Source organism: Heloderma suspectum, chromosome 4 (genome assembly GCF_057233095.1).
Source record: "Heloderma suspectum isolate Gila_16-S chromosome 4, 16-S_ref, whole genome shotgun sequence".
NCBI classification, from domain to species: Eukaryota; Metazoa; Chordata; class Lepidosauria; order Squamata; family Helodermatidae; genus Heloderma; species Heloderma suspectum.
Genome location: NC_139461.1, coordinates 163,640,133 through 163,662,266, shown reverse-complemented (window position 1 = coordinate 163,662,266; position 22,134 = coordinate 163,640,133). Strand labels below are relative to the sequence as shown.

The window sequence follows — 22,134 nt, the reverse complement described above, 5'->3', positions numbered from 1 at the left end:
GTGAGATAGCATCACATATGTGCATGGAATTTGGGGACCTGGAAGCCCGTATAGAGATGACTGAGTCTGCCACAGTTCAGACAGGTCTAGTGGCTTTTGTGCTAGCCACAGGTAAAATTTGCTTTTTCCAAGAAAATCTGTCAAAGTAAAGAGCTATAATTTTTTTGTACTTCCACATAAATGCATGGCATTTGGGGACCTAGCAGGCCCTATGGAGCTGACTGAACCTACCAAGTTTCAGACAGTTAGGTCCAGTGGCTTTTGTGCTAGCCATGATGCATAAAGTTTCCTTTTCTCAAAGTCTAAAACAAAAAGTAAAAACTGTCATGTCACCCAGGGGATTAGAGATCCTAATCAGAAGGTGTTTAAGGTGGCCATTAGGAGGACACTATCCCTAATCTCTGGTGTAGGGTTTTTTTGAGGTGCAAAAAACTTCTCTCCCCCTACTTTTCTTTTCTGCTCTTACATGCCCATTGTTGTGAGCTTGCCTGCAATGAAATTTTGAAGAGGGAGAAAGAAGGGAAGAAAGAGCTCCATGTGAAATACTGGTATTTCGCACAGCATCGGAGTTTACTGCCCTGAACTGGAACCTTTGGAATCTGCAGAAGTTTAGTAGTTCAGTACAGCAAAGGATCCAATCAGCCTCCACAAATTTCTTCTCCCCCTCCATTTTATTTTATCCTAAATAGCTGTAGGACTCAAATAATCCCAAAGGGAGGGTTAGGACTATGTGGCGTCATGATCGAGAAACTGCTGGGGCTTTTAAATAGGTTCTACAGTTTTTAAAAAAGCTAGAAAAAGCCCTCAGCCACCTCACCTCATAAAGTTCATTTAAGTACATGCAATCCTTACAAACCCTCCACAGCCTCCTAAATTACTCTGAAGTACTACCTCTCTGAAAAGAGCCAATTGGTTTAGGGAATTCTCTCTACCCCCCCTCCCCTGCACACATTTCCAATCACCATTCTTCTTGTCTTCTTCCCTCCCTCCCCTATCCTGTTCTTTCTTTCTCTTCTTTATCCCACCCAGAGCATATCTTGGGGAATTCTTAAAGAGAATTCTCTTCAGTGGGCAAGAGAAGTTTTGAACTGTATTTGGCTTTTACACACAGACAAGAGGGTTGGTTTTTCTCCTTCTCTTCACACAAGTATTGGAGAAAAGTGGGTTCACATGGTTGCAGAGAAACAAAACTGGGGCAGTTTTGTTTGTCAGTTGCCATTATCCAGCAATAGGAAGGGCTGTAGCTCAGTGGTAGGCATGTGGAAGGTCCCAGGTTCAATCCCCAGCATCTCCAGGTAGGGCTAGGAAAGAATCCTGCCTGAAGCCCTGGAGAGCCGCTGCTGCCAGGCAGTGTTGACAATACTGCACTAGATGGACCCAGGGTCTGACTCAGTACAAGGCAGCTTCCTGTGTTCCTCTGAACAGAAAGCTTTAATAAAAATAGGAGTTTGGGGTTTGTTTTTTAAGTGGAGGGGAGATAAATATTGCTAATTTATGCAATCCTATTTATGCCTACTGAGAAGTCCTGTTATGTTTAATGAGGCTTACCCTCAGGAAAGTGTTTATAAGATTCCAGCACAAGTTACTTTTGCAGGGAGGTTTGCACCTTGATGTTCTGCATGATTACTCAGAAATAAGTCCTGAGTTGTGAGCATGGTACTGCAGGCTTAATACAGTGCCTACCCAATTCTGTCTAATGACTTGACTACCCTTTCAGCTCGCCCTATGCATGTTTTGTCATTTGTGGGTTTGGGGTTTTTTTGCATGAACTCTAGCTTCAGTGGTGAGGGAAAGGCACTTAGTACACGCTCAGAGTTTCTCCATAATGTAGCCCTAGTTTTGAAAACAGACTCATTGGCTGAATGAAGTTATGGGGAAGAAGATACAATGAGAGCTTGTGCATAGAGAGGAGTTGCCCAAAACAAGACATCTGTTTTTATGAAAAGTTGCTGGTGGATGGTAGGATGAGGAGGAATATTTGCATGGAGTGGAATAGAATTGGTGGGAGAATGCAAGTGCTCAGTGGTGAAAGAAGAACATTTTGCACATGCTCAGAGGCAATCTCTATTTAAGAACATAAGAAGATCCGTGCTGCATCAGACCAAGCTCCATCTAGTCCAGCATTCTGTTCACACAGTGGCCAACCAGATGCCCACTGGAAACCCACAAGCAGGACATGAGTGCAATAGCACCTTCTCACCCATGTTCCCCTGCTGCTAACATTGGTGAAATGTAAATAAATTCTAGTAATTCTAAATTAGATTGCATGTATGTCCTTCAGAAACTTTGCAGGTTTCTTATCTGGGGGACACCTCTAATGACCTCTGCATTTTCATACAAATTTACCCAAAAACTATTGGGGACGGGATGAATGGCAAATCACTCCCTCCCCGAAACTGGAGAACTCCTCTTCCACATGAACTGTTGCACCTATCCTTCTGAAACTTTGCTGGTTTCTTACTTAGGGACAACTGTAGGCTGTCTGTAACTTTCAGAACAATGGTCCACAAGGAACATAGGGAGATCAGTATGTCCTCTTTCGGAGTCCTCAAAATGTCAAGGCCACCCTTGCACAAAAACACTTGTAGCTATCATTCTGAAATTTGGCAGACATGATCTCCTCTGATGGGGCAATCAATCCTGAAATTTTTATCCAGTTCTTCCAAGGAATTAAAATGTTATTGGCAGTTCCCTTTAAAAGAAAATCAAAATATAAACCCTGCACCTATTTTTTTGACATTGGGCAGGTGTAATCCCCTTAGGGGTGGACGAAAGTCACTTACCTGTCCTCGAAGCTTTTCGCGGTGGGGGGAAGGCGCTTCGCTGCTCCCCCCGCGAAGTTCAGGCCAGGGGGGGAGGCTTCCCGCCTCGCCTGGCCAAAATTCAGGCCGGGGAGGAGGCGCCTCGCCTCGCCCGGCCGCGAACTAAAAAGTTTTTTTTTTTAAAAAAAAAAACGCCCCCTTGATAGGCTACGTGACGATTAACGTAGCCTATCACGGCTAGATCTGCAAAGTCAGCCGTGATAGGCTACGTTAATCGTCATGTAGCCTATCACGGGTGACTTAAAAAAAAAAATAAGCGTGTACGCAAATGGCGGCCCCCATAGGGAGCCGCCATTCGCGTTCCTTATTTGGTTGCTGTAGTCTACGTAAATCTTTACGTAGACTACAGCGAAAATAAGGGCAACGCAAATAGCCCTGAACGTAGACTATCACGGGGGCGTTTTTGTTTTGTTTTCTTTTATTGGAATGGCGGTGGCGGCAGCCGGTCAAAAGACCGGCTGCCGCTCCCGCCCCGGATGAACACCTGCCGAACCGCCGGCCGGACCCGCCACCAGGAGGGACATTCGCCAAAGGTAAGTCCCGTCCCGGGGGGGGCGCGGGGGGCGGGGGGTGCGGAGAATTTCTCCCCGAAACTTGTTCGGGGGGCCGAACACGTTGGCGCTTGGCCCCCCGAAGTTTCGGGGAGAAAATCACCACCATCCCTAAATCCCCTTCTAGGAGGCTACTATGTCTGAAATTATCCAGTTCGGACCAAGAGAAAAAAGTTACAGGGTGTTTTTTTCTAATTTCCCATGGTAGTCAACAGGAAGCATAAAGACTCATTTTTCTAAACCTTGACTCAGGTTTGGTGCTGAGCTGAAGTGGTCCGACTACAAATTGGCCTGAGCAGAAGAGGGATATTTTCCAAAATGCTGAATCAGGGTCTGAGTTGAAGTGCGGTGGGGGGTCAGTGCACACTTCTTATGTATTTATGTAATCTGTGTACACACACACACATACATACATACATATATATATATATATATATATATATATTAGACGTGTGCTTAGACTCGTGTGTGCATGTGTGTGAATGCAAATTTGTGTTATGGGCCTGTGCCCTGGATCTTTCAAGACCCTAGCAACACCCTGCCTCCACGTATGCTCACCTTGTATATTTGTACATATTACAATCATATTACAATTTGTACATATTATACAAGTGAGAGATCTCTTTCCAAACTAAACCAACCACAGGTTAAGTGCTCCCTCTGAAACTTCTCAGTGCTAAGCGAAGCAGGGAGAACATAACAATATATTGCCATTAAATGGGGTTGGACTAGATTACTTTGAAGGTTCCTCCTTTCAGCTCCATGGTTCTGTGAATTATATTTGGACTGACTTCTTTGTGTTTACTTTTGCATCTCTCTCAGTAACTTCAACTAATCCCTTAAATTCATTTGTTACTGCCCTGACTTTTGGACTTTTTGCAAAGTGACTATATTTTAGGGATGTACGAAAGGTACATACCTTTCGCGGATTATGTTGATGGTGGGGGGGGAGGCGTGCCGTCCCTCCCCCCGGAATCCTGGATGGTGGGGGAGGCGCTCCATTCCTCCCCCCCCCGGAATCCTAGCCAGCCGGCTGTGCTCCGCAGGGATTCTGCAGAGCCGCTGGCCGGCCCCGCCAGCAGCCGGACATCCAGCCGCTGACTAGCAGGGACGCAAATGGTGGCGGCCGTAGCCGCCGCCGTTTGCGCCCCTGCAGTCAGCCGTGATAGGCTACGTAAATGTTTACGTAGCCTATCACGGCTGACTTAAAAAAACAACAATGCGCGTACGCAAATGGAGGTAGGGATGTCAGAGAATTTCTCCATGAATCTTGGGGAGGCCAAATGCCAGCGCATCGGACCCCCGAAATTGGTGGAGAAACGGTCTGCCCCCCCATCCCCCCCGGGACGGGACTTACCTTGCTCGAATGTGCCTGGCAGCGGCAGCAGCAGCGCGGTGGTGTGGCGGCGGCAGCAGCCGGTCTTCTGACCGGCTGCCACCACCACCATTTCCAAGTTAAAAAAAAAAAAAAAAGTGATAGGCTACGTAAACATTTACGTAGCCTATCACGGCTAGATTTTTATAAAACACCATGATAGGCTACTTAAATGTTTACGTAGCCTATCACGGCTGACTTTGGAGGGGGGGGGGGAAAGGGCGTACGCAAATGGCGGCGCCCTTATTTTTGCCGTAGTCTACGTAAATGTTTACGTAGACTACATGTGCCAAAATAAGGAACGCAAATGGCGGCGCCCATGGGCGCCGCCATTTGCATACGTGCTTTTTTTTTTTTTTAAGTCAGCCATGATAGGCTACATAAACATTTACGTAGCCTATCACGGCTGACTGCAGGGACGCAAACGGCGGCGGCTACGGCCGCCACCATTCGTGTCCCGGCAGGAGACAAGGTTTCGTGGCCGGAGGGACAGGGCGCCTCCCCCCCGGCCAGAATTTCGGTGGGGAGGGACAGAGTGCCTCCCCCCAGCCAGAATTTCAGGGGGAGGGACGGAGCACCTCCCCCCCACCGCGAAGCAAGCGTCGGGATCAGGTAAGGGACTTTCGTCCATCCCTAATTTATGGCGGCGGCCACGGACACCGCCATTTGCGTTCCTTATTTTCCTTAAGGGGAACGTAAATAGCGTAGCGGACGCTACACTATTTGCGTTCCTCTTATTTTCGCCGTCTTAGTCTACGTAAATCTTGACGTAGACTAAGACATGCCAAAATAAGGAACGCAAATGGCGGCGGCCGTGGCTGCCGCCATTTGCGTACGCGCGTTGTTTTTTGTGTTTTTTTAAGTCAGCTGTGATAGGCTACGTAAACATTTACGTAGCCTATCACGTTTTTAGGGTTTTTTTTAACTGGAAATGGCGGTGGCGGCAGACGGTCGGAAGACCGGCCGCCACAGCTGCTGCCGCCGCCCCGCCACCGTCACTGGAGCTGCCACTGGAGCCGCCGCCACCAGGAAGATCCGCCCCAGGTAAGTCTCGTCCCGGGGGGGCGGGGGGGCAGACCATTCCGCCACCGATTTCAGGGGGCCGAATGTGCTGGCATTCGGCCTCCCCGAGATCCGTGGCGGAATTCTCTGACATCCCTGCTGTATTTACTCCCTTAATATGAACCTGTAATTATTCCCACTGGTCTAAGTCTTTCATGACAGAATCTAGCCCAGACTGAGAAAACTGACTGCTGCACCAGCATCATCAAAGCCCTGGGCAAGCTAAGAACTCAGCCTTTACCTTCACAACCAGGAAGTTCCAGCTTTTTCAGCGTTTCAGAAACTAGGGTCAAGGCAACCTCATTCAATGTGTTCTCCTTGGCATGCTCAGCTTTAATGTCCTGTGAATCTATATTTTCCAGCATGCCATCCACTACATAGCGATGGAAGGAAATGAAGTCTCCTTCCCCACAGCATTTGCATCGGTGAGCGTGCCACTCCAGGTAACTGGCACATTTGAGATGCAAGGCTTTTTTCTGGCTCTTGAGCCAGAGCTCATAGGCTGCTTCTTGCAACAGTGGTGTGCAGAATCCCATGACCTTGCAGTGAATCACTGTCTCCTCTTGCTTGATCCTGTTAGCAACAACTAATCCAAGATCTGAAAGACAACATGGAGTTTTGTTTCAATGTTTGCTCTGTGAAAGCATGGAATTCCTCCTGCACAAATCTACCATTGCTAGAATTTCAAAGGTCTTTAACAAGTATGAATACCTAAGCCCCTGTTGCTGGGTAGGTTCTAATGGCATGACTGGACCAGCAAATATCTCATGATATTATGAACTCATTATGCTGGGTCGCACACCCTGCTCTTAAAGCCATAGTGCTCATGTACCACTGTGCTTTATTTGTGGAGAGGTTATGTGACAATGGGTATCTCACAAAACAGGTCCTAACTAGAGATGTGAAGGCCGGTGGGAAAATGGAAAAATTTGAGGGAAAACGTTTTTCCCTGTTTTTTCCCCAAAAAATTGAATCATAGAATCATAGAATAGTAGGGTTGGAAGGGGCCTACAAGGCCATCGAGTCCAACCCCCTGCTCAATGCAGGAATCCAAGTCAGAGCATCCCTGACAGATGGCTGACCAGCCTCATCTTGAATGCCTCCAGTGTGGGAGAGCCCACCACCTCCCTAGGTAGTTGGTTCCATTGTCGTATTGCTCTAACAGTCAGGAAGTTTTCCCTGATGTTCAACCGGAATCTGGCTTCCTGTAACTTGAGCCCATGATTCCGTGTCCTGCACTCTGGGATGATCAAGAAAAGATCCTGGCCTTCTTCTCTGTGACAACCTCTCAAGTACTTGAAGAGTGCTATCATATCTCCCCTCAGTCTTCTCTTCTCAAGGCTAAACATGCCCAGTTCTTTCAGTCTCTCTTCATAGGGCTTTGTTTCCAGTCCCCTGATCATCTTTGTTGCCCTCCTCTGAACCCTCTCCAGTTTGTCTGCATCCTTCTTAAAGTGTGGTGCCCAGAACTGGACACGGTATTCCAGATGAGGCCTAACTAGTGCTGAGTAGAGGGGAACTAGTACTTCCCGGGATTTGGAAGCTATGCTTCTTTTAATGCAGCCCAAAAGAGCATTTGCCTTTTTTGCAGCCACATCACATTGTTGGCTCATATTCAGCTTTGTGATCGACAACAATTCCAAGATCCTTCTTGCATGTAGTGTTGTTGAGCCACGTATTCCCCATCTTGTAAGTGTGCATTTGGTTTCTTTTTCCTAGGTGCAGAAGTTGGCATTTATCCCTATTAAATGTCATTCTGTTGTTTTCTGCCCAGCACTCCAGTCAATCCAGATCACTTTGAATTTTGTTTCTGTCTTCCAAAGTATTAGCTATCCCGCCCAATTTTGTGTCATCTGCAAATTTGATCAGCATTCCCTGCACCTCCTCCTCCAAGTCATTCATAAAAATGTTGAAGAGCACTGGGCCCAGGACTGAGCCCTGCGGTACCCCACTCGTTACCTCTCCCCAGTTTGAGAAGGTCCCATTGATAAGCACTCTTTGAGTCTGATTGTGTAGCCAACTGTGGATCCACCGGATCGTTGTTTCCTCTAGCCCACTTTGAGCTAGTTTGCTCATCAGGAGATCATGGGGCACTTTGTCGAAAGCTTTGCTGAAGTTGAGGTATATGATGTCTACAGCATTCCCACAGTCCAGAAGGGAGGTTACTTGATCAAAAAATGAGATCAGATTTGTCTGGCAGGACTTGTTTTTGACAAATCCATGCTGGCTTCAAATAACTTTGGATTATGAAATATCTTCTTTTAGAATTTAAGACATTTATATACTGTTATCCAGCCTTTACTCCTCACATAATGATTTCTAAAAACTATGCAATAAGAACACTTTTATAGAAAGACTAGAGATGTAAAATGTCTATAAATAATGAAGCCATGGGGAAAAATATTTTTAATACTCTGTCAGATTTCCAGAATAGTTAGTTCTTTCATTCCTTATTAAAATTATTGATCTAAAGTATATTTTACTGATAGACATTTACGCTCAGTTTCCCAGCATGTGAATAGAATCACCACTGTGCATTCTTGACAGTAAATGTGCATTCTTGACAGCTTGGATTTTGTTCTATAGAGGCCTGTGTTTCTGATGCTGTAGCAGTCATTTAATGTAGTTCTAATCTATTCAGACAATAATTTCAACTTTACTAACTGAGATTATTTTTAAAGTTTTAAAATATAATGCTAATTTTACAAGCAAACTAAGTAATACATATTATACATAAAATAACTTCAGGAATAGAGAGGCTGCTTTGTGTTCCTAATGCAACCCTCCCCATCCTGGTGCCCTCTGCATGTTTTGGACCTGTGTGCCCAGCATTCATGATCATTGGCCATGCTGCCTGAGGCTGATGGGAGCTGAGGTCCAAAAAATCTGGAGGGCACCAGGTTGGGGAAGGCTGCCTTAAATCAACAAAGTGACTTTAGATCTGTAAAGAGCGCTAAAAAAAAAAGTATTGCTTATTTTTCAATTTTTCCAAAATGTAAAAAATGTGTTTTTTCTCATGGCCTGAAAATTTCCGGAAATTTTACACCTCTAGTCCTAACCAAATGTAACCACTATGTGCTTTCTTTGTCCCTAACAATGGCCATGTGAGAAGCTCAGCAGGGGATGAGGCATACCAGTACAGTCCTGCCTAGGTAAGGCTCATTTAAGATATTCATCAGCAGTTTAATATGAAATTGAAATATAGAAAACTCTAAGGATCTTTCTGAATCCCCTTTTGCCCTTTGAGCATCCAAACTGGAATGTTTTATACAACATCAGTTTCCTAGGAATATGCCTACCTGATCCTTGCCCCATGGATTTCACAACCTTGGAGCAAATGCACAGTTCCTCCGAGAATGAGTCCTCAACTTGGGTAGCATTCAATTCTTTTCTTTCACTAAAGCACATAAAAATATGTGACTCCACCAGGGCTGCCAGTGTCTGGTTCATCTTCATCTTGGTCCATTCAGGGAGGATATGGAGAAGCAACTCTGTGGTGAAGGTAACACCTATGACAGCTGCACATTTCACCACCATCTGCTCTGAAGGATTCATGTTGTCTAACTCAGCTAAGGCAATCCCTAATCAGAAAAAAATCATGTATGCAGTCAGAAAAGTAGTCAGAGGTTTAACAATGCACAGAATCCAGGCCATTAGCATGCTAAACATAAGAACAGTGCAGTCAGACTAGTTTCAGAGCTACCACATTTTAAACCAGGAGAGAGAGAGTTTACATGAAACTTGATTGAGAAAAGCCATGGCAGACTCCAGCTACAGTAGGAAAAATGAAACACCCAGATCATATTCTGTTGAGACAGAACATGGAATACTGAACAGAAATGTCTTACCCTAAGCCTGGGAATTACCAAATGCAATTACCAAATACAAAATTTGGGACTAACTAATTAAACTTGCCACAAATGTCATTAATGTTGGGAGAAGTGGGGTAAGATCAACTTCCTAACTCAGGAAGTGATTAATTACAGTCACAGCTAAGGATGGAGGAAAAGGGAGGGGCTATTGACCACCCTCTATCTCACTCCCGATGTGTTGATAGAACAAAGGAGTATGTGCATGAGAAGAAAGCAAATGGCCCGCAAAAAAACGTGAGTGACCAATCATGAGTGGACGATAAAATGTATTGTACAATACATAAAATGTATTGTATCTACAAAAAGTGTAGAAATGCTTGAATCAGCATGGCTTGTTCACTCACATATTACAGGGAGTGGACACAATATTGTCATTCATTTGTAAACCTCCTTTGTTTTCCCAGTGCTTCTTCCATATTTTTCATAACTAGAGAAAATACAATTTGGGGGTGGGGTATCAAGGTGCAAAATGGCAGTACAAGCTCTCTGGAACTGTGGACAGGAAAATGTGCAACTGAGGCATCGTGTGAAGAGTGGTCTATGAGGAAATATGATGGTGTGTTCGGGATGGGTCCTTTCTCTGTTGCTCGCCATGCATTTCCAGTTGCAAGGCTGTTTCATGTCCTGCAATGGAAGTCCTTTCCCCCAAAGAGTTTTGTCTTTTGCTTCCTGAACTTGCTCCCCACTCTTCTGAAACAACTTGCCCTCAACCCCAGAACTATGAGAGCACACTGTTTATTACAGCAAAAAAAGGAAGGAAGGAAGGAAGGAAGGAAGGAAGGAAGGAAGGAAGAAAAAGAAAGAAAAGCTTCTCTATTTTTCTTTGCTATTTTGGAAGCATTCTAATATTCTTCCTTTGGAGCAGTGTAAGAAATGTTAAGGGGACACCAATGCTTACTATGCAGAATCCCCCAAAGCACACCAGGGTTGGAGGAAGTGGAGCTTAGATGGGGTGGGAGGGGTGAACGCAGAATCAATAAAACAATTTCAGTTTAACATTGGGAGCTTGCTACTGCCCTTCTCTCTGGTAATATGCAGTGCCATCCTCAGGGCTTCTCCACATCAGGCTTCTTATCCTGCAATTTTACTGGGGCTTCTGATTCCGGATTCTTCGTGGGATGAAGATGGGCTCCTTCACATACTCACTTCCTGGTTGTTGTTGTTTTGTTTGTTTGGTGTGTGTGTGTGTGTGTGTGTTTTGCAGGACTGGCTTTATCTGAAAGTTCTATGTTTCATTATACAGCCACTATGTCTCACTATTGTTATACTGCTACTTCCTCTTTACACGGACAAATTCCAACTGATTCAAGCCACTTCTTTTTATTAGCTCATAAACCATGGGATTGGTGCTGGAGGTTGATGGCAACATGTAAAGGACCCGCAAACTTCCATGAGTAACCAATCTCAATTGCAGGATAAAAGTCCCATGTGGACAAGCCCTAAGTCTCATGTGTAAAACCCATCCTAAGGCTGGAACAGCATCAAGGCCTTATGTAGTCCTGGAAGCTCTTGAACCAGGTATATTGGGTTTCCAACCACAGTGGCAAAATTTCCCAGAGATTTCCCAGAAATTGCCCTGACTTCTCACCTTTTAATGTCGGCGGGAGCATTATGTTGTGCAGCTTCACGTTCTGCCTGATTGAGCAAATGTACGAGTCTTTCTCACTATCAAGAGATTGGGAGGCTTGAGCCTTGAGAACAGTAGTGGCTTCATGGAGGAGAATAAAGGAAGAACAATTAGCTAATTATTTAATAACAAGTTTTTAAAATATTCAGCAAAACTCCAAGTAACAGTAGGAAGGCAGGTACCCTTGGCAATTGGCTACAATATGCTTGAGATTGATACATGAAATTATACTTTGCCTGGAAAAATGGCAAATATTATACACACACAAATCTGGTCATATATTGTGCCTTCCAATCCAAATTCTGTTCTTAAAATTAATAATGTAAATAAATGTAATTTGTGCATGTGAAGGATCTGCCAGAACCAGCCCCAACCTTCCTGCAGGGTAGGACCACTCTGGAACTGATTCCAGCTCTCTTTCCAAAATAGGACTGGTCAAACCCAGCCTTCTAGTCCACCACAATACCCAGTAGACATGATTTTCCTTTAGCCAATCACTAGCCCAGCCCCTGGCTGGACCGCCCTGGTCTCCAAGAGGCTGGAGCTCCCCACCAGCTCCAGCTGTTAGCACTTCCTAATTAACAGGGACCATGCCTGGTCTTGAGCAAAGGGCCAAGGAGCCTCTAGATAACACACAATCCTAGGTGGTTACATTAGATGGGACAACATTGCTGCAGAATTCAGAGTCAGAGAGACCACGGAGAGAAGGAAAAATATTTTTTTATTTAATGCGCGGGCTTAAGGCTGGAATCATTTCCAAAGAGCCAGAAGCCCCGAGGCACATCAACACATTGCTTTTATAGATATTGTGACACATAGGAAACGGCTCCTCCTCTCCCTCCCGTATGGGGTTGCAGTCCTCAACATTTCTTCTCCTAGCACCATTGTTTATAATATAAGAAATGGGTCATAGGGTAGCCATGATAGGCAGAGAACAGAAACACAGTATGCAATAAGCAAAGAACAGGAACATGATATGCAATTTGACTTAACCTCAGCTTGCTGATAAGTAAGGAAGTTTCCACACTGCTGTTCTTGCTAAACTACGGTAGCTCAGCAAGAACATGAGACCACTTAGTCTGACCCCCGATATGGCTGCTACATTCCCCCCTTAAATGCATAATTTCATTACAATTATAGCATTTCATTATGCAAATAGACATTCTGGTTTTCGAAGCATAACACAGGACTCTTATAGCAACCCTCTTACTTAATATCTTGTTGAGCTATTAGAGCGTACAGGGCAGCAGTTTTACTAGCCGATACATAAAACATATTGGTTAAACAGTACATAAGACAAGGAATGCAAAGGCATAACAGTATCTCCATGAACAACACTGGTAGAATTAGGATGAACAATGCTTTAAGCCAGCTAAGATCTGGAAGCCAAGGGGTTAACCAATAGAGCCAATTATGTTGTCTCATTTTGATGTCAGCTACTATATGGTGCAGCTTGTTGATCTGTTTATTTACAGCATTGCCATTATCAGTTAAGTTAAAACAACAGAGCTTTTGGTGTGTTTCACAACCTAAATGATGAAAAAGGAAGAGGTAATATACCAGCTCTATTTTTTAGAACTGCACCTCTTAGATTACGCAACTTTTTATTTAATAATGACAATGCTCGTGAGGTGGTATTTATGCTTTTGGCCAAGCGGCAAGCTAACCGGTTGATTTCCAGACCATCAGCCAAGGCTAGACCTGGAAGCCTAACCAGTGACATTGCTAAGGCCAATTTTTTTGAGTTAGAATATAGCTGTAGGTGGCTATTACAATTTTTAGTTAGTTGAAGTGCTCTAGGCTGCCGTCGACAGATTTTCTCTGGCCACGGGGGAAGAATTGGCACTAGGCGGCTGAGGCCACATGGGTGGTTATCAGACAAGTTGGCAGGAATGAATGACCAAGTGCAAGAACCACATGTCCAAAACCATCTATGAGGCAAAAGTATGTGGGCATTATTAAAAGATACGTTTTGAATTTCATTACAGTGGAAGGGGGGGCCAGGGATAGCTTTATATTTTCTGGAAAAATTTTGACAATTAAGCATTCGTGCACACGTAGCATTTGTTCCAGCAACGATGGGGGTGCGTAAAGTAAATTCTGTAGGGGGTAGGATTTTTGCAACTACGCCCCAATCAGCATTTTGGGAATAAGTCAAGCTTATACCATAATTGCGTAACATGGCATCTTTTTGAATTTTCCTAGGATGTTTATAGACAGGTATTAGACAAGAGCTAATAAGCCTGTTTGCAGGTATATCTTTTAGTAAACAAAAATGTTTTACTCTAGTGATGTTAGCCAGGTGAAGCCAGTAATTATCAGCGAATCACTGGGACAGATTTCCCTCTCTAGGGGCAGACCCCCCTTTTTGCACCTTATTAAGGAAACACAATGCAACATTACTAACACTACAACACGCATGTTTGATCTTCTTTGGGATCTGACCGTACGCTGGGCAGCTATTCACCTGGCTAGCTGCAGTAGGGTCTAGTCCCCTTCTTCAATTCTCCAGTTGCAGGTCTGACCGTACGCAGGGTGGACAGTCTCCCGGTGTGCCCACAGTAAGGTCTAGCCTGAGTCTTCTTACTGCTTTTTCAGAATGATTTTTAAAGGATTTTTGAAAAGGAAAGAAATCCTTTCAAAGGATTTTTGTTTATAGTCTACTCCCCCCCTCTCGCTGTCTTGACTCGTGTCCAATGTATCCAGGGTTTAACTCCAGCTACTTTCACAGCTGTGGGGGTGGAAAGTATAACAGTTTTCGGTCTTCTCTACTTGGGAGTTAAAGGGTTATTTTTTCCCTCTTTAACTCATACTTCATTTCCTGGTTGGAAAGGATGAACTTCTGTGATGGGAATTTGGGGGCTTATTTTTTAAGACAAAGCGACGCTGGGCTTGAAGAACTTTGCTCAGTGCTTGGACTTCTTGTTTAAGGCTAACGTTTGCTTGCTCTTGATGCCACTCTAGTGTCAATCATGAAGTCAATGTCACGGCTCCTCACAGTCAATGTCACGGCCCCTCTCAAGCTTTCTCCTCTCTCGCCCTTTCTGGCTCTTTTGGTTTTCTCTTTTGTGTATTTGATTCATTTTATTTGGGCATTCATGCCACCAATGTCCATCTTGTCCACACTGGGCACACTGTGCCTCTGCTTCTGCTGGGTCTTCTTTCATTTTTTCGTCCACGTCTTCTTGGGCCTCTGGGTCGAGGGGGGTATATTGGCGATAGGCATCTAAAAGACGCTCTAAGTACACTCTGGGGCCTCGGTGGCACCTTGCAGCACTTTAGACACTTTGGTCATATTAACTGACTTCTTCATACCTGCCTTCATGGCTTCTAACAGCAGGGTTTGATACTGGGCGAGGCGCTCTAGCCCCGCTTGTGTTTTGGGATTCCAGCAGGGGGGGGTTACTTACAAAGAGACTTTATTGGGTAACTTACAGCACACAGGCATACCTAATGGTTGGATCAGACAGCTTCTCTGAACCACAAACTATTGGGCTAAATGGGTTTTATACCATACATGTTACTCATAAGGCAGCACAACACTAGCAAGCATTTTCAGCATAGGCTAGAAGTGTTTGGTTCTCAGGCACAGCTTCCTGTAAACACTTCGCTTCCCAAAGTGCTTGATAACACTTTCATTTATTAGTATGGGAACAGAAATCTCTCTCTCTTTCTTTTGCTTTCTTTTTCTTGCTGATCTGCCTGTATTGCAGATCATGTTTTAAACTTTTTACACAAAACTTTCTTCTCTATGCACCAGCCTTGTCTCTTTATTTGTCTTTTTTCAAGTTAAACTCACTTACTTAAACCTTTCTGCCTTACACTAGTCCCAATGACGCACATTTGGGATAGGCTCTTCTTCTCCCTCTAGTTACATGCTTCAACCTGGGCAACTCCTCTGTAAATTTTATTCTACTTCTGTCAGGTTCTCACAGACATTTTAAAAACTTACTCTTTTTTTTTTTCTTTTAACCTGGTACACGAAAGCAAAGTGCCGAAACTCAGGACGCTGGGGGGTGAGGGGCATCGCCTTATACTTGCATTTTTCAGGCAGCCATTAATCTTCTTTGGGGAGGCGGTGGGGTGATTTGCAGGACTTCAAAGGCAAGCTTCTCTGTTTGTATTTGTAAATCCTAAGCTTAAAACAGGACACGATGAGGTGCAGGGCAGCCAAATTCTTGCTTTGGCACGGGCAACAAACAACTCGGGTCAGCTTTCTTCGCTGGGGTCTCAAACAGGAAAACAGTCTTAATTTAAAGTTGTAACATCACTGACAGCGTCAGCCAGCCAGCTACACAGATTTCACTGTTTTTCAAGACAGTTACTCCAATATCTTCTTTTCTTCTCAATCAGGTTGGGTCTCCCAACTTACACAGTTTATTTATCATCAGTGAGATTTCTTCATTGCAGGGAATCCCACGGCAAAAGCTTAATGGTTACGCTCTTCAGAAATCATATAGCTGATGGTCTACAGGCTCTATGAAATTCTAGGACAGTTCAAAGCTAAACACGGCTACCTTGACAGAGATCTTCATCGTGGTCTTTCCGCTTCATTCTGCCTTGGGACAGTCTTATGGCACACTTTTCACTCGAAGAGGGGTCTAGCCTGTGCCCTGGGGGCTGATTCTTCACTTTTATTCTCCATTTTGCGCCTTCATCTTCTGGGTCTTCATTTTCAGTTTCCATTTCTTAGGGATTTCATCCCAACCAGGTGAGGTGATGATGTTGCACAACTCAGAACGTTGTGGGCAATTTTCTTGCCCCCCCTCTCGGCGCGCTAGGCTAACAGCTACTTCTTCGGCCTCACACTCCCACGCTCTCACGCTTCGTTAAAAGCCAGGCTGTCCTGCAACATTTCTCTAATTAACAGCCTCAGATCTTGTTCTTGTTTTTGTCTCAGCTCGGCCTTGAGCTTTTTTGCTGTTTCCTCTCTCTATTCTGAATCCTTTTAAAAAAAAAATCTTTTTCCTTTTTTTTTTTTTTAACATACATCTCAAGGGGGTGCAAGTCTTGCTTCCCCCACCTCCCATAGCCTCCCTCCTAAGATAAAGACAGACACAAGGAGGGAAAGGGGATTGGTCAGTGAGTAAGGGGTCTCACTGGCCGACACACAAGGAATTTCACACCACGCACTTCGCTACTGGCCTGGGCACCCGGACGGTCAACAGTATGCGACAGAAACCGCAGTAGCCACTCACACAATTATCAATTTTCACCACTTCATTTATATGTCCCTGCCACCCACTTTTCCCACGTTTCCACTGGAGCGAAGCAGCTTCCTCAGTGCCTTGCTGAGTACTAGTGCCTGCTCGGGGGTGTGATCAGGCCCCCCTTCTACCCTCAAGGGGTAGGTTCTTTTGTATACGTATACCAACACTGACCTTCTTCATAAGGTGGGGCCCTCTTTTTTTCTGCCCAGTGGCCTTTCTCCCTAAAGGCAGGGCCCTCTTTAACACTGACCTTTTTCATAAGGCGGGGCCCCCTTTTTTTCTGCCCAGTGGCCTTACTCCTGAAGGTGGGGCCCTCTTTTTACTCCATATACTTGCCTTTCTCCCGAAGGCTTTCAATGTGGGTTTCAACTCAATTGCAGGTGCAGTATGGGCAGGGCTCAAGTTCCTTCCTCCGCTTCCCAAGGTTCTCTTGCTGCTCGCTGCCATTTGGGGGATCCCGGCGCAGGCTTTCTCCCGTTCACCCGACAAAAAGGTCAGTGGCGCCAAGAAGGGGAAGTGTGCGCCGAGCTCTCCCTCCCGGTGCGGCGATTAAGAGCAGGCAACTGCCACCTCTCTGTCTCAGAGTCTGCCACATCCGAGTCACGGCACCATTTATGTTGCAGAATTCAGAGTCAGAGAGACCACGGAGTGAAGGAAAAAGATTTTTTTATTTAACGCACGGGCTTAAGGCTGGAATCATTTCCAAAGAGCCAGAAGCCCCGAGGCACATCAACACATTGCTTTTATAGATATTGTGACACATAGGAAACGGCTCCTCCTTTCCCTCCCGTGTGGGGTTGCAGTCCTCAACATTTCTTCTCCTAGCACCATTGTTTATAATACAAGAAATGGGTCATAGGGTAGCCATGATAAGCAGGGAACAGAAACACAGTATGCAATAAGCAAAGAACAGGAACATGATATGCAATTTGACTTAACCTCAGCTTGCTGATAAGAAAGGAAGTTTCCACATTGCTGTTCTTGCTAAACTATGGTAGCTCAGCAAGAACATGAGACCACTTAGTCTGACCCCCGATATGGCTGCTACAACATGGCCTAATCTCCTGTTAGAAAACAGGCCGTCATTCCTGACTGTGCAATTTTGCTTAGTTTAGATAAACTTGCTCCATGTGTGTTGTTGTTTAGCACAGTTAACATGGGGGGGGGGAGTGGTGGTATTGTTGCCAGGAGGACAGGGACACCAGTAGGTCCAGTGTTTCAGGACAGCATTGTGAGGCCTTTTTTGCACGGGGGCTGGGAGTTCAGGAGGGCATACTGCCACATCTGACAAGCCCATCCCCTCTGAAACACCCCACCCTTAATTCATTGCTCCATCAACTGCACAGGCCCCCAGTCTTCCTGCCACCTTCACACCATTCTTCTTTCATCACAGGAGCTTGAAATGATGCTGCTGCTCTCCTGCTGCTATCTCACAACTTCCCCTCCCTCTCCCCATGTTATCTGAGAATGGGGAGAACCCAGCATTTTCTGTGCTTGCAATCGAAATTGCCATTTTCCCCATGTGTATTTCCCCCTTAGCACTTTGTCCTGCTTTGTGTAGGTGTGTGCTAGGGGGTGTTGAATAACATTGTCATGACAACAAATCAGCGGGGGGGGGGGGGCAGGTCACTGACCAGGGTTCCAGTGACCCTTTCTGCCTCTCTCCCATTCCACTATGGGCACTTGAACTGTAAAGTGGTTAACCATCCCAAATGCTTCTCTCAGATCCCTCTGAGCACAGCAATGCTTACTTCTGAGTGAACTCATTGGCTGTAAGACTTTCCTTTCCTGGGAGTAAGTGCCATTGAAATCTGTGTGGCCCGCTCCTGAGTAGGCATGCATAGGAATGCATTGTAAGTTTACTTAGAGTAGCAGTCTTAAGGTCTCCCATCCATTTGAATGCATGTACTTGGAACCACCCCCTTCCAGGGACTTCACTGACTGCTTCTTCTCCCTTTTGCTCACCAGTTTGATGCATAGGGCTGAACTGAAAGGGTAGTCAAGTCATTAGACAGAATTGGGTAGGCACTGTATTAAGCCTGCAGTACCATGCTCACAACTCAGGACTTATTTCTGAGTAATCATGCAGAACATCAAGGTGCAAACCTCCCTGCAAAAGTAACTTGTGCTGGAATCTTATAAACACTTTCCTGAGGGTAAGCCTCATTAAACATAACAGGACTTCTCAGTAGGCATAAATAGGATTGCATAAATTAGCAATATTTATCTCCCCTCCACTTAAAAAACAAACCCCAAACTCCTATTTTTATTAAAGCTTTCTGTTCAGAGGAACACAGGAAGCTGCCTTGTACTGAGTCAGACCCTGGGTCCATCTAGTGCAGTATTGTCAACACTGCCTGGCAGCAGCGGCTCTCCAGGGCTTCAGGCAGGATTCTTTCCTAGCCCTACCTGGAGATGCTGGGGATTGAACCTGGGACCTTCCACATACCTACCACTGAGCTACAGCCCTTCCTATTGCTGGATAATGGCAACTGACAAACAAAACTGCCCCAGTTTTGTTTCTCTGCAACCATGTGAACCCACTTTTCTCCAATACTTGTGTGAGGAGAAGGAGAAAAACCAACCCTCTTGTCTGTGTGTAAAAGCCAAATACAGTTCAAAACTTCTCTTGCCCACTGAAGAGAATTCTCTTTAAGAATTCCCCAAGATATGCTCTGAGTGGAATAAAGAAGAAAGAACAGGATAGGGGAGGGAGGGAAGAAGACAAGAAGAATGGTGATTAGAAATGTGTGCAGGGGAGGGGGGGTAGAGAGAATTCCCTAAACCAAGTGGCTCTTTTCAGAGAGGTAGTACTTCAGAGTAATTTAGGAGGCTGTGGAGGGTTTGTAAGGATTGCACGTACTTAAATGAACTTTATGAGGTGAGGTGGCTGAGGGCTTTTTCTAGCTTTTTTAAAAACTGTAGAACCTATTTAAAAGCCCCAGCAGTTTCTCGATCATGACGCCACATAGTCCTAACCCTCCCTTTGGGATTATTTAAGTCCTACAGCTATTTAGGATAAAATAAAATGGAGGGGGAGAAGAAATTTGTGGAGGCTGATTGGATCCTTTGCTGTACTGAACTACTAAACTTCTGCAGATTCCAAAGGTTCCAGTTCAGGGCAGTAAACTCCGATGCTGTGCGAAATACCAGTATTTCACATGGAGCTCTTTCTTCCCTTCTTTCTCCCTCTTCAAAATTTCATTGCAGGCAAGCTCACAACAATGGGCATGTAAGAGCAGAAAAGAAAAGTAGGGGGAGAGAAGTTTTTTGCACCTCAAAAAAACCCTACACCAGAGATTAGGGATAGTGTCCTCCTAATGGCCACCTTAAACACCTTCTGATTAGGATCTCTAATCCCCTGGGTGACATGACAGTTTTTACTTTTTGTTTTAGACTTTGAGAAAAGGAAACTTTATGCATCATGGCTAGCACAAAAGCCACTGGACCTAACTGTCTGAAACTTGGTAGGATCAGTCAGCTCCATAGGGCCTGCTAGGTCCCCAAATGCCATGCATTTATGTGGAAGTACAAAAAAATTATAGCTCTTTACTTTGACAGATTTTCTTGGAAAAAGCAAATTTTACCTGTGGCTAGCACAAAAGCCACTAGACCTGTCTGAACTGTGGCAGACTCAGTCATCTCTATACGGGCTTCCAGGTCCCCAAATTCCATGCACATATGTGCTGCTGTCTCACAACTTCCCCTCCCTCTCCCCGTGTTATCTGAGAATGGGGAGAACCCAGCATTTTCTGTGCTTGCAATCGAAATTGCCATTTTCCCCATGTGTATTTCCCCCTTAGCACTTTGTCCTGCTTTGTGTGGGCGTGTGCTAGGGGGTGTTGAATAACATTGTCATGACAACAAATCAGCGGGGTGGGAGGGAGGTCACTGACCAGGCTTCCAGTGACCCTTTCTGCCTCTCTCCCATTCCACTATGGGCACTTGAACTGTAAAGTGGTTAACCATCCCAAATGCTTCTCTGAGATCCCTCTGAGCACAACAATGCTTACTTCTGAGTAAATTCATTGGCTGTAAGGCTTTCCTTTCCTGGGAGTAAGTACCACTGAAATCTGTGTGGCCTGCTCCTGTGTAGGCATGCATAGGAATGCATTGTAAGTTTACTTAGAGTAGCAGTCTTAAGGTCTCTCATCCCCCTGAATGCATGTACTTGGAACCACCCCCTCCCAGGGACTTCACTGACTGCTTCTTCTCCCTTTTGCTCACCAGTTTGATGGGCTTTGGGGGGGAGTCTCCCTTCTCAACCATGCAGGGGAAAGGCTTGACAGTTAGCATTTCAATAGGTATTAAAAGTGCCTTTTCTCCTCCCCTGAATAATTTCAGCATGCAGAGCTTGGAATTGTCATTTTTAATGGGTTCTTTTTTGGGTGTGGAGTTGCTTTAAATAAGGCAGCAATGCTGAGGTGGTTTTCCATAGTACTCCCTCCCACCTAGCCAGCCACTATCTCTTCTCCTAGCCCACCTTGCAGGGTCGTTGGGAAGCCAGAATAAGGGGGAAGAGCAACAACAGCATTGGGGGGGCAGGAAGCAAGCCAGGTCTAATGATGAGGTGTCCCCGTAAAGCGGTCGCTGGGGTGGGGTGGCTGCTAGGGATGGCTTGGTGCATTGACTGTATACAAGTTGTTTGTGAATTTCTTACTTCTGTAGTTGGGAACCCGGAAATTGGTATACCCTTCAAACTCAGTGTTGCAAGCAATGTAGCTCATTTAATTCCATCACACACTGACATATTTAGCAGAGAAGAACTAGCAGCACCAGCAACCTCAGGGTAAAGCCACGAAGAAGACTCTCTCTCCCTGGCCCCAAAGTCAGAGGAAGGAGGGGGGCAGGGGACCAGCTCCCATAGCCCACTATTCCGGTCACTAGAAGGGCTTTCAACTTCCCTCCAGCTGTGGAGGAGTGGAGGCGGAGCCATCAATCATGTTACAGGAACCAATGAACAGGGGAGGGGAGGGGACGGGAGGAGGCATGGGGCCAGCAGCCCCCTGTTGTCCTGATTTTTCCATGCAGCTCTGCCCAGCCATTAAAAGGTGTAGAGCGGAGGGATGCGCTATGAGAGATGCCAGTCTGAATCCTGGAAAGGATCCAGAATCAAAAGGACTGGTTTGTAGTGGGATAAAATGCCAGGTGTGAAGAGAGCCTCTAGGTCAGATCTTTCCAAACTGTGTGCTGTGACACATTAGCGTGTCGGCTGCAGTGTGTAGGCATGTCACTCGAAATGCAGAAAATTGTGCGGAAGGGCACTGTGGAGCTCCCTTACTCACGTTTGCTTCCCTTGGCCGCTCCCCAGGAACTTCCTAAAGCAGCTAATTTTAAAGCAGCTAAGGTACGATGAGGAGTGTGGTAACACCGGCTGCACGAGGAGTGTGGAGAATTCGGAATTCTCATCGGAGACTCCTTTAACGGAGCGATTAGTTGTTACACCACCCCCAACTCTCGGCTGTGCTGAGCGGAGGAGTCCCCCGGAGGTCCTGGACTGGGACTGCACCGAGCGGGCTGTCCGCCATCTTGGCCAATCGGAACAGAGCTCCGTGGAGGCCAGAAGCCTCGGAATCAGCGTGCTCCCAATCACCCGGGTGAGCGCAGCTGCAGGC

General features: G+C 45.6%; 1 protein-coding gene across 1 annotated transcript in view; it reads right to left on the bottom strand.

Moving 5' to 3' along the window:
- ADCY10 (adenylate cyclase 10) overlaps positions 1–22,134 on the bottom strand; it is a 170,279-nt gene that overhangs the window by 81,706 nt on the left and 66,439 nt on the right. Inside the window, exons 18-20 of the mRNA XM_084851606.1 lie at positions 11,271–11,390; positions 9,110–9,391; positions 6,052–6,408 (exon numbers count right to left, since the gene is read on the bottom strand). Coding sequence (XP_084707732.1) covers positions 6,052–6,408; positions 9,110–9,391; positions 11,271–11,390 — 759 coding nt within the window. The remainder of the gene's footprint in view (positions 1–6,051; positions 6,409–9,109; positions 9,392–11,270; positions 11,391–22,134) is intronic.